This window comes from Hordeum vulgare, chromosome 5H (genome assembly GCF_904849725.1).
Source record: "Hordeum vulgare subsp. vulgare chromosome 5H, MorexV3_pseudomolecules_assembly, whole genome shotgun sequence".
Taxonomy (NCBI): domain Eukaryota; kingdom Viridiplantae; phylum Streptophyta; class Magnoliopsida; order Poales; family Poaceae; genus Hordeum; species Hordeum vulgare.
The window spans coordinates 488,890,504-488,903,060 of record NC_058522.1 but is presented as its reverse complement, the minus strand read 5'-3'; the positions used below and the strand labels follow the sequence as shown (position 1 = coordinate 488,903,060).

Here is a 12,557-nt window from a genome sequence, read left to right as displayed (position 1 = left end):
TTTACGTGCATTTTCACAATAGGTAAGGTTTAGTGTGCATTGTCTTTACTTTTAGCAGCTAATTAATACTCGGTTGTATTATTTCTATATGCATGCGTAGTTGAATGCTATTTTCAGTCCATCTCATAGCCAATCAATAATCACTTAGGTTCCAAACAATTTCCAAGCACGTCTTTTAAACTGTGATGGAGGAAGTATGCATAAACTACGTAAAGCTGATCTTAAATTTGACACCTCTCCTCTCTATGTTGATAATAAATGACCCTTTACCCTAGATCTGTCGGGTTTAGCTCCGTTAATTATTATTATGCCTTCAAATGCATATACATTTTTTGCGGGGGGCTTTAGTATTTTTTGATCGAACATCTTATTTATTTATGCACTTACATGATGGCGAACGTCCTCGTTGCATGGCAGCCCCATAATCCCGTGTGTTGAATTCCTTCCATATCTTAACAAGATACTCCGCAACCAATAACATATGAAAATGCTAATCCGATGTCAGATTTTTAAGCAAGGCAAATTGAACTTCTTTCTCACAAATTACATGTCACGAGCATGGAGATTCTTTTTAGCAAGCATGACAAATCCCCGCAAAAAATGAACATGCTAGGATTTATCACATTTGCTTAAGGGAATTGCGAGACACACGACACGAAATTTGCCACATATGGCCCAATTCATAGTGTAACCTCTTGCTTTGTCATGCAACAACCCCACAATCCTCGGGATTTATAATTCCTTTATGGCATCCCACAATTGCCGGGAGCTAATTCCTTCATGTCATTTTTAGATCTCACTTCTCATTATCTATCGTACTTTTTACCCTCTCGTTTAGGGTTTACTTTACCTCCGCGGGCGATCTCATGTGCCGACGGGAGGATCTCCGAACCAGGGGAGATTGATCAAGCCATCGCTGCCAATTACGGCAAGGTAAGCCTCGGTGACCTATCGACAAGTCGTGATGGCGGTGGAGGCGGGATCATCATCGCGATCGGGATGGAAGGACGAGGAGGATCTTGAGGAGATGTTGAAGAACATGGAGCTTTTGGATGAAGAACTGGAGGATGTGGTTTTCGAAAAGGAGCAGGCCCAACAATTCTGGGAGGAGGTCCCATGGTTGCCGATCGCTAGGGTTAACACTGATCGACCCTTGAGTTCATCATCCTTCTTTGACACGATGAAGTTTGTGTGGGGTTTCGCACAAATGCCCAAGTTCAGAGAGGCGGGGTCGAACAAATTCATATTCGAGATGTTTTGCTTGGGGGATTGGAAGAAAGTGATCCATGGAGGCCCTTGGATTTTTCGTAACTATGGAGTGGTCATAGAAGATTATGATGCGAGGACTGATCTTGAGGAGTATGCTCTTGATGGCATGTACGTATGGGCACAAATCCACAAAGTCCCTGACCTGTACCGGCATCCCGAGGTGGTGGATGAACTAGCAGGGACGAATTTAGGCGGGGCTTGACCCCCCTAACAATTTTTTTACTTCACATGAACTTTGCCCCCTCCATGAACAAACTTGCCCCCCTATGCATGAATGCTGGCTCCGTCCATGTGAACTAGCTCACAGAATTGGGAAGGTCAGGGAGGTTCAGCTTCGCCCTAATCTTTTCTATGAAGGGGATTACGTCAGAGTCAGGGTTAGAGTCCTTACTGCTAAGCCATTGACAAGATTTGCTTCTCTCACACTGGAAGGGGAGGGGAGAAAGATGTTAATATTTAAATATGAGAAAATCCCTTTCTTCCGTAAGATATGTGGAATCATGGGGCATTGTTTTGACGAATGTGGCAATAGAATTTGGAAGGAGACTGACAAGAAGTGGGGACGTTGGATGATTGCCAATTTCAGAGGGGTTCCTTACTCAGAGTCTAATGCGGGGAGATACTTCTTTCGGGGGGGGGGGGGGGTTCGGGGTGGGCATGGTGGTGGTGGTGCAAGAGGCAGAGGTCGGGCCACGACTAATAGAGGAGGGGACCCAGCTGGAAGCACATACCATGATCTGCATGGAGAGGAACCCGGTGACATACGGGATGGGAGTGTGGAGTCTGAAAATGAGTTTTTCGCGCCGGCGAATAGAGCCAACAACAAAAGAAACTCAGTGGAAAATACTTTAGCAGTAGCTACTAGCATCCAGGGTGCATCCACGGTTGAAGTTGTGGGGGAGGACATCTTAGCCCTAGCTGAGAAAACACCTTTGGGCACATCTGCGATGCCCTCGGTCTACGTGTCACCCAAGAAGTCAAACAAGAGGCCGAAGAAGGAGTTGGAGCTGCCAGATGTGGTGGCAGGAAGGCAAGGCAAGGCAAAAAAAGTTATATCGGTGGTCTCCTTCGAGGAGCGCCGCCGAATCAATGAGTATTATTAGCTGGAATTGTCGGGGAGTGGGCAATGCATCGACAATTCGCAAACTTTGTAAGATAGCAAATAAGTTTCCCCCTACCTTGCTTTGTATAGTTGAAACGGAAGTTGATAAAGTAAGGGTACAAAACTTGGCTAGTTCTGTTGGTTACGATAAATTTTATGTTGTAAGGAGCTCTGGTAGAAGTGGAGGAATTGGTTTGTTCTCGAATAATGAAATAGATATTGAGATTTTGGGCTATTGTGATTACCATCTGGACTGTGGTGTTAGGGAGTTGGGTTTTGATCCTTGGAGAATTACAATGGTTTATGGTGAAGCCCAAACTCACCTCAGACACCATACATGGAGTACGATAAAAACATAGTGGGATCAAGCTCACTTCCTTGGCTATGTATAGGAGATTTTAATGAGGTGTTACACCCACATGAACAAGAGGGAATTGGACAATGTAGCAATGCCCAAATCCAAGGTTTCCGCGACGTGGTTGATACTTGCATGTTGATGGATATTGGGTTCAAGGGTCGTTTCTGGACATTCAAAAAGAAAGTGGCAGGGGGTACTTTCACCAGAGTTAGACTTGACCGAGCTCCGGGATCTACGGATTCATGCTCTTTGTTTCCCTCCGCTAGTTTAACTCATCTTACCGCGGCCATTTCGGATCATGGCGCAATCCACCTGGAGTTGAACAGGGGGATGATCCGAAATGAGGTGGAAGTAACATATTCAGATGTGAAGTGGCCTCGGAAGCGCATGACAACCTAAAAGACACTATTGAGGCGAAGTGGCCTGGGAAGCGCATGACAACCTAAAAGACACTATTGAGGCCTCATGGTCTGAATCTGTGGCAGGCGAGAGAGCATAGGACTTGAGACATAAACTTCTGAATCTATCTAATAGCCTGGTTGTAACGCCCCGGACAAACCCACTTAACCTGGGAGTTCTGTTCGAATGGCTCCCGGAAAAGAAGGAATTCCTTATTGATATGAGTAGTCTATCATCTCTAATAAGCCAAGCTATCACACTGGTGCGCTGGGATAGGAAGACATTTGGATCAGTAAGAAGGGAAATGAAGATACTGAAAAGGAAACTAGAAGAGACGCGGAATGACCCAGCCAGGACTGGGCCGAACCATTCAGAGCGGAACTTGATGACCGGCCGATTGAGATCTATCACAGAGAAGAACTCCTGTGGCGGCACAGATCACACATAGAATGGTTGTTGGATGGAGATAAAAACACCATTTTTTTTTTCATATGAGGGCGAGCATGCGACACAAGAAGAACATGATCAAAGCCTTGATGAATTCGATGGGCGTTAAGGTAGATGATCGGCCGAACTCAAGGAGACGATCAATGAACTTTATAAGAACTTGATGGGGACATGACTACCTTGGATATTATTACAATTATTTCATATATGTATTTACGACGACCCACACGACCCTCATCAACTTTAGTTGCCATGTGTAATTAATTTTAGTTGCCATGTCTAATTTGCTTATAGTTTTCATGTGAAACTAATTGTAGTTGCTATATGTGGTCAAATCATAGCTGTCATATATGGTAAATATAATCGTCATGTGTGATTAAGTAGTTGCTACGTGTGGTCAAACCCTTAGTTATCATGTATGATAAACATAGTTGCCATGTATGATTAACTTGCTACCACATATGCACAACTATAGTTGTCATCTATCGTTACCCGTGCGAGCATCATATGGGCGAAGAGCAGTTCCATCCACACGTTCTGGGAAGCGCAGTGTGTTCGATCGGTCGAGAAGCGCCCACGCATGTGACACTAAATGATAACGTCCACACGACGTTGTGTGCTTACATGGCTTTCGACCCAGATGACAACTGCTTCAATGTTCGTGCAAATGAATCGAACAACATCGACTACGGTTGCGCCATGTTGATAAGTGCCACACGTGTGAGTGTTAACATTTAAGTAAAAAAAATTTGATTTGTACTACGTGTTGATTAACCAAACTACTAGGGGGCTTACTTCAAAACCAAAAATCTGACTCAAAATTGAGTTGCTGGTTGATTACCAAAAACATCAAATGGTTTTCTACAAAAGTGAAAATTTGACTTAAAATTAAAGAGCAGGTTGATTACTAAAAACATCACTCTTTCGTTGCAAATAGCACGACAGATCAAAAATACCTATTTTCTTTAGTATTGCTACAGATTAGGTATATACATAGATTACACCACTACAACGAAATACCAATTTAAAGGAACTAATTAACTGCATGCCTAATTAACTTCCTAGCTAATTAATTACATTATTGTTTGGTTTTCAAATTAATTTGACGTGAAAAAACCCGTAACATAAACGGACCTAATTAATTATGCGACTAATTAATCATATTAATGTCTTGATTTTCTATTATTGTTTTTGGGAAATGCTCGGTTTCCAAGTTTGATTCGATGCTCGGTTTTCAAATTGCTTTCGCATAAATTACTGCCAGGACGAAATGAATAACATTCAAACTCGTGTAGAGAGAGATACTCCGACCTGCTGCACGTTGCAACAGGGAAGAGCTGCAACTTACAATTATGTTTCTGTTTTTCCTTTGTGCTTATTTCCTTTCTTTTTTTCTTTTTAATTCGTTTTTCTTTCTCTTTTCCTTTTACTTTCGTATATGAAGCAAAACATTTTCCGAATTTGAAGAATATTTTTTTAAACAAGTTTTTTTAATTTAATAAAAAAGGAATTAAACAAAAAAGGAAAAATATTTCCTTTTTTTGTGTTACTTTTCTCTTTTTCTGTTTATTTCCTTTTTTCCGTTCTTTTCTTATTTCATTTATCCTTTTCTTTTTGTATATGAAGCAAAAACAATTTTCGAAGTTGAAATACATTTCTGAAAATTTGTGAATAAATTTGGAAGCACAAACAATTTTTTAAAGCATGAATTTTTTTTTGAATCTCGAGAACAATCAAAAAAGGAGAATAATTTTGAAAAAACCCGAACAAATTTGAAAGCGTAAACAAATTTTTAGAGCACAAACATTTTTGAATTTTGAGAATTGTTTTTGAAACTAAGAACAATTTGATAAATCGTGAACAAATGTGAAAGCGCGAACAATTTTTTAAAGCGTGATTTTTTTTGAATCTTTACAACAAAGTTTTAGAAAAGAAAACAATTTTGAAAAGCCCCGAACAAATTTAAAAGCGCGGACAAATTTTTAAAGCACTAACATTATTTGAATTTTGAGAACAAATTTTGAAACCGAGAATAATTTTATAAAATCCTTAACAAATTTGGAAATGCAACCAATTTTTTAAAGCCCGGATTTTTTTTGAATCTTGAGAATAGAATTTTAAACGGAGAACGATTTTGAGAAGCCCCAAACAAATTTGGAAGCGCAAACAATTTTGAACATTTTTTAAAATAGAGAACAAATTTGAAAGCGTGAATTATTTTTAAAGCATGAACATCTTTTGAATCTTGAAAGCAAATTTTAAAAATGAGAACAATATTGAAAATGCATAAACAAATTTGGAAGCCTAAACAATTTTTTAAACATTTCTAAATCAAGAACAAAATTTTAAATGGAGAATAATTGGCAACCATTTTTCGAGTTTTAAGAACAATTTTTTTGAAAATCTAGAACATTTTTTGGAAACCGTAAACATTTTTTGGAAATCCAGAACATATTTCGAAAATCCAGAACATTTTTATCGTATTTGAAGAACAATTTTTGAAAATCCTGATCATTTTTTGTATTTATGAATGAAGTTTAAAAATGATAAAGTTTTGAAATTTGGAGCATTTTTTAAAATCAAGAACTTATGTTGAAATTTAAGAAAACTTTGCGTATTTGATGAATATTTTTTGAAAATGTAGAAGATTTTTTGGAAACAGAAACAAAAAGTAAAAAAAAAAACAAAAATAATAAAAGAAAAGTAGAAAGCGAAAAAGACACTGGTTCAACAACCTTCTAGAAGTTTCTGAAAACCGGAAAAGACCGGCCTGTAGAAGGTTACCAAAGTTGGGGTGACTGAAGCGCTAAATGAGCTAGGCCAATAGAATCCTTCGCACCCAGTCCTGTGGGTTTGCCCGACTATTTGCCGCACCTAGGGAAGGGACGCCATATTTGATTCCTGCAACCTTTTGATACTCATCTTATACCTGTAAACCTCATTATTGATCAATAAAGCAAATCAGTCTTCCCCTCATTTTTTTTGCCGCATATAGAACGATAAATAGGGGATTTCATAATCTCTATGCACTAAAAAGAAGATAATCTCTATACGGGCCCCCGGGATCATCCAAAGGTCCAGAAAAATGCCCAGACGAACAAGTCACGTAAACCCAAAGAAAATTTCTTTGGAAGTTAAAAAGAAAAAAACGTAAACCCAACGAAAAGGGCAAACCTCTCGTGCCTTGCGCAGTTGCGCTCTTGTCTCCACCGAAGCGAGCTCCTCCTCCGCACCCCCGCCGGAGATTCCCCGGAACCGCCTTCGCCCAAGGTCAGCCCGATCCGTCCAATCTCCCAACACGCGCGCTTCGACCGATTTCGCCGCCGCCACCCCGGATCGACCCCCTCCCCCTTCCTCTGAACCCATCGATCGATCGATCAGCCGCCCGGGACAGCTCGCGTTGGCAGTTCGATTTGTTTCTGGGGGGAAACAGCCCTCTCTCTCTCTCGCTAGATTCGTGGGGTTTCTCGGGGGTAATCCGCGCCCCGATCCGTGGCTGTTTGCGTGCCGTGGCGCGCGCGCCTTCCGTGTATTGGCTTCTCATTTCGCTGCCCCAATTGATTGGTTAGGGAGAGCACGCGCTGATTTGATTTGATTTTGTTCTCTTTTCTGGGAGCGCTGTCATAGATCTAGCGGGAATGCTCAGCTCTCTGTATGCGCATCGTGCTCCTGCCCTGTATTTTCCAGCGATGTAGAAATTTTGCGGTTGCTCCGTGTTTTCGTAGTGATGTATAAATTGTGCAGCTGTGCCTTTCCGGCTACCCTGTGAATGAAGCAGTCGCAGGAAGCTGATGTGAGATTCCCTCCTTTAACTTTTAGGGTCTGTGATTCGTTCATGGTAAACTGTCCTGCTGAGGCACTCAGAGTAGCCAGTGCACTAGTGTAATCTTGAACGGCGGCCATGCACTCGTGTGAATTTGATGTCATGGATCAGTGTGAATTTGATAAGCAGATGCTATATGTTGTCCTTCGAGTCGGTGGCCTTGACCGTCACAGGTTTTAGTTGAGAAGCATCAGTGTGACTGTCATGAATGGCATCATGTAGTTACAATGCAGTCATTCGATAATGCTTCAGTCCTAGCTGGACAGGGTCTAACTTGATTACTTCTGTGTCTTGCAGTTAAATGATGGACGGGAGGGGTTTGAGATTGGGTTACTTCTTGGTCCTATGCCTCGTGCCATTCTTGCGCCATGCCGTGGCCATTCGGTTTGTGATGGACAGGGGAGAGTGCTTCTCTCACAATATTGATTATGAAGGGGACACAGTTCATGTGTCATTTGTTGTGATCAAGGCAGACACCCCGTGGCACTATAGCGAGGATGGTGTCGATCTCGTGGTATGGTCTTCTTCTCCATCTGTGCATTACTCCATTAACTTTAGCATGGTGAAATATGTGCTTCTTGTTGGCAGGGAACGATGATTAGCTAACTATCATCGTTTTGTAGTTTATCTGTGTACTTATTTTTACTAAGATGATTCAGTGTAAGTCACATCTACTGAAGCTGATTCAGTCATGATTTATTTCAGGTGAAAGACCCTAATGGCAATCAACTCCATGATTCTCGTGCGAAGGTTAGTGATAAGTTCGAATTCATGGTTCAAAAGAGAGGTGTCCACCGTTTCTGCTTCACCAATAAGTCCCCGTATCATGAAACTGTGGACTTCGATGTGCATGTTGGTCATTTTTCGTATTTTGACCAGCATGCCAAAGATGGTAAACATTCTCTCTCTTCTGTGTGTGCGTGTTACTCTTCTGACAAGCAACATGCCACTGATTCCGTTCTTCTCAAAAAATGGTGCAGAGCATTTTGGTCCTTTGTTTGAACAAATGAGAAAGTTGGATGAAGATCTGTACAACATTCAGTTTGAACAGCATTGGCTAACTGCCCAAACGGACCGCCAAGCAATATGTAAGTTTCTCCTCTCACATTGTCTCTTGTAAGTACTAGTGCATTGTACTCCAATATTCTAAGGCGCTCTTGTTTTCCTCTTTCTCTTTTATCTCGTCTGAAGCTGTAACCTGTAACCATTGGCTAATGTGCGATTCTCCTGTTGCTTAATGAAAACTAATTTTAGCAATGTTAGGTGCTCCAGCCTGCTATTTGTTCATCTTATCTGAAGGTGCCAACACAAGCATCTTCAGATAGAGTCAATATCATTTACCAACTTGAAAAGAACGCCAGTTTTGCACTTTGGGGGTTACCGGGTACTCCACTAATTAGGATTGTGAGCATGCGTGGCATGGTATTTTGTATGAACATCATTTTTTTTAGCAGAGTCCTTCCATTGCAGAGTCTTTATCCCCAATGTCTAACTCCATTATGCTGTCATGCCAGAATTTTTATTTACCCTCTGTTGCATAATTGACATCACCATAAAAAAGAATTGTTGCTAAAGGCGCAATATTTCCCTCATTTATTGTGATGCAGTAAACGAGAACATGAGCAAGAGGGCGATTCACAAGGCACTCCTCGAATCAGCTGCCCTTATTGCAGCCAGTGCTGTGCAGGTCTACTTGCTGCGGCGCCTCTTCGAGCGTAAGCTGGGTGCATCTAGGGTCTAATTTCTACCTCTACCTCTCCTCATACTCACCAACCCGACTGGACTTCATTACTACAGTGTGTGGTTTCAGGTGTTGTTCTACACCCTGTTCAGATATTCATGAGTTTTTTTTCCTTCTAGGATTTTGTAATTTGGATGACACAGTATGGGGCGGCATTAAAGCGCCTTCTGTGATCCTGGTTGCTTCGTGAGTTTCAGTTTAGCTATGATATCCATCAACGGTTGCATACTAGTATGTGCTAAGTGCTAACTGCTTCGTGGCACAATTATGAAAATGTTCGAAACATGAAGGTCAAACGACAAGGTCGCCTAATTTGAAGTTTTGGGAAAGTTGAAGTGATTTTTTGTTTTTTGTTTTTGTAAATAAGTAGCGATCCTTTTCTTGTCAAGCTCTCTGAACAACAAAAATAGCTGGATTGAACTGGAAGGATTGTACTGCCAGCCCGGACCTGCTAGGCTGCAATCACAGCCCATGTTTCCAAATGTTAAGAGATAACTTAGTTTGAACCATCCAATCATCTTGTGATTCTGCTATGATTCCCTGTTCTGATTGCCTGGACATACAAGAGATGCCGATCGTCAGACGATGCCAAATCCAAGGAGACGAAACAGTCGGAACCCATGTGCAGCCCAGCCTCACTTAACCCACAAATTCCTCTTCTCTCCTAGATTTGATTGGTTCCACAGCGTCTCAAACTGATGAGCATTTGAAAAGTCCCACATGATTGGCAACTTGGCACACATCCCCTTTTCAGTGTCATGATCATAATATATGCCCTTTTAAAAATGGTTCACATAATTAACGAGCAAACCTATGTGGGAATAATATCTTTCAGCAAATCGTGTTACAGATGATGCAGCTTCCATTATCCTCAGCTCAATCATGATCATCATCGTCTGAAAAATAATTCGGGATCAAGACGAAAGAGAGAGAGAGAGAGGAAAGGCTGTATACATAGGTACATAGGCCCATCTTGGCTGTCCCCTGGCCCGCCTCTCACTGTCACTCACTTGTAGCGAGAGTGACCAGTGAGGCGAGGCTTGTAGCTATAGCTGCCTTCTCCCCACGGGAAGCCAAAATTCGATTCCAACACGCACGCGGAAGCACCGCACCTTGAGCGGCTGAGCTCCAGGGCCAGGGCCATGGAGCGGCGGGGAAGGGGCGGCTGCTTCTGCTTGCTCGCCGTGTCGGCGGTGGTGGTGTTGGCGGCGGCGGCGGCGGCCGTCGGCGAGGCGAAGCTGTCGCCGGACCACTACCGCGCGACGTGCCCGCGCGTGGAGTCGATCGTGCGGTCGGCCGTGGCCAGGAAGGTCAGGGCGACCTTCGTCACCGTCCCCGCCACCCTCCGCCTCTTCTTCCACGACTGCTTCGTCCAGGTGACCCGCCCGCCCGCCCGCCCGCCGCTGAGATCGATCCTTTGAACCCTCTCTGGAATCAGATTCTTTTTTTCCCTGGGAAGTTCCATGATTTCATCACTGCTACAGCCTAGAGGGGATTGCATTTGCAGATTGCAAACACTTGCAACTTGCAGCCAGCTGCTTTTGCAGTTTCCAGCTCAGCGGCACGAGCAGCTTGTCCTGCCTGCACTAGTGATGTGATGTGACCCCATTATCCACGCACTGATTGGTCCCATCTGGACTCTGGAGCACAGCACGTAGATCACTGTGGAATTTGCTGATTATAATCTGCTTATCCCAGCAAAGCAGAGAGGATTTTGCGCTTGACGAGTAGTAGTACTACTTTTCTCAGTGAGGTTAGGTGGAGATCGGACAGAGCTGGCTGCGAGCGCGCGTCGATCGGCTCCCGCGAGCACGCGCGCGCGCGCCCGTCGCCCCTGCCATGTGACCGCACGACCTCCCTGTCCACCCGGCTGCTTTGCCGCGTCCGACGTGGCCGACCACGTGGTCCACGTCGCCCGAGAGTTTGAGACTGATTTGTTTTGTTGGGCAGGGCTGTGACGCGTCGGTGATGGTCGCGTCCAGCGGCAACGACGCCGAGAAAGACGCGCCGGACAACCAGTCCCTCGCCGGCGACGGCTTCGACACCGTCGTCCGCGCCAAGGCCGCCGTCGAGAAGGCCTGCCCCGGCGTCGTCTCCTGCGCCGACGTCCTCGCCCTCGCCGCCCGGGACGTCGTCTCCATGGTTAGTCATCGGCCACGCCCTGCTTCCACCATGCCATCTTTCGCGTTGCGTCGCGCCTCCTGTTGTGTCACTGACGGTGTCTGCCTCTGATCTGATCCCTGTGCCGGTGCGCGGCGATGGCAGTCGTCGGGCCCGAGCTGGAAGGTGGAGCTCGGCCGGCTGGACGGGCTCGTCTCCAAGGCGGGCGACGTCGCGGGCAGGCTGCCGGGCCCGGACATGCGGCCCGACGCCATCGCCGCGCTGTTCGACGGCAACGGCCTCGCCGTGCGCGACATGGTCGCGCTCTCGGGCGCGCACACCGTCGGCTTCTCCCACTGCGCGCGCTTCGCGGGGCGGCTCTACCGGCGCGGCGCGGTGGACCCGTCGTACAGCCCGTCGTACGCGCGGCAGCTGATGGCGGCGTGCCCGCAGGACGTCGACCCGACCATCGCCGTCGACATGGACCCCGTCACGCCCACCGTCTTCGACAACAAGTACTACGCCAACCTCGCCGCGGGCCTGGGGCTGTTCGCCTCCGACCAGGCGCTGCACGACGGCGCCGCCTCGCGGCCGGCCGTGGAGGGGTTCGCCGGGAACCAGACGCTCTTCTTCGAGGCGTTCAAGGAGGCCATGGTCAAGCTGGGTAGGGTAGGGGTGAAGAGCGGCGGGGACGGGGAGATCAGACGAGACTGCACCGCATTCAACACGTAGGAAGGGGAGGAGGCCGGCTGCAGGGCGAGGTGACACTAGCTTGTACTGTAATTGAGAAATGTTTTACGGTCTTGATGCATGATAAAGAGAAAAAAAAATATAATGCACGCAAGTAGCAAACACAGTCTGATCTAAAACTGTCTACAATGTTGTTCATTGTCATGAGCACTATTGGTTCAGCCAATGAATCTTGTTCCTCGTTCTCAAAGATAGAGCTCTTTTATGTGAATGTTACCCCAGGCGAACAAAACTAAGGACGCATTTGGTTGGCTGCATACAGCCCAATCAGGCCCTGGCGGGATGAAAATGACCGTTTGGTTGTCTACAGGCCGGTTTGGCTCGCATCTGCATGGAACTTAAGCATTCCAGAGCCTGACTCGTTGGGAACAGTTGAATCGGCCGTTTCCAGCGAGCCAGCCTTAGTCGGGCGGAAAATGAAAAAGCGGCGTAGGGCGTGGTGTAGGGAAAGCGGGCGGAGATGGTGGGATGGGAAAATCGACCGAGGCGGGATGACGCCAAATATATCCTCACCACCCCATTTACTCACTCACCTCTAGCTTTCGGACAAACCCTCCTCTGTTGTTGT

At 45.3% G+C, this 12,557-nt stretch overlaps 2 protein-coding genes across 2 annotated transcripts; both read left to right on the top strand.

Annotated features, from left to right (window-relative positions):
- Positions 1-6,739: 6,739 nt before the first annotated feature.
- LOC123399793 (transmembrane emp24 domain-containing protein p24beta2-like) lies at positions 6,740-9,468 on the top strand. The gene is made up of 5 exons (XM_045094176.1): positions 6,740-6,845; positions 7,696-7,912; positions 8,104-8,290; positions 8,379-8,486; positions 9,006-9,468. Exons 2-5 carry the CDS (start codon positions 7,700-7,702, stop codon positions 9,137-9,139), a joined length of 642 nt encoding a protein of 213 aa, XP_044950111.1. The 5' UTR covers positions 6,740-6,845; positions 7,696-7,699; the 3' UTR covers positions 9,140-9,468.
- Positions 9,469-9,570: 102 nt separating this feature from the next.
- Positions 9,571-12,179, top strand: LOC123399792 (peroxidase 55-like). Its single transcript, XM_045094175.1, has 3 exons — positions 9,571-10,515; positions 11,090-11,281; positions 11,405-12,179. The coding sequence occupies exons 1-3, from the start codon at positions 10,282-10,284 to the stop codon at positions 11,969-11,971; spliced, it is 993 nt and encodes a 330-aa protein (XP_044950110.1). The 5' UTR covers positions 9,571-10,281; the 3' UTR covers positions 11,972-12,179.
- The last annotated feature ends 378 nt before the right edge of the window (positions 12,180-12,557 follow it).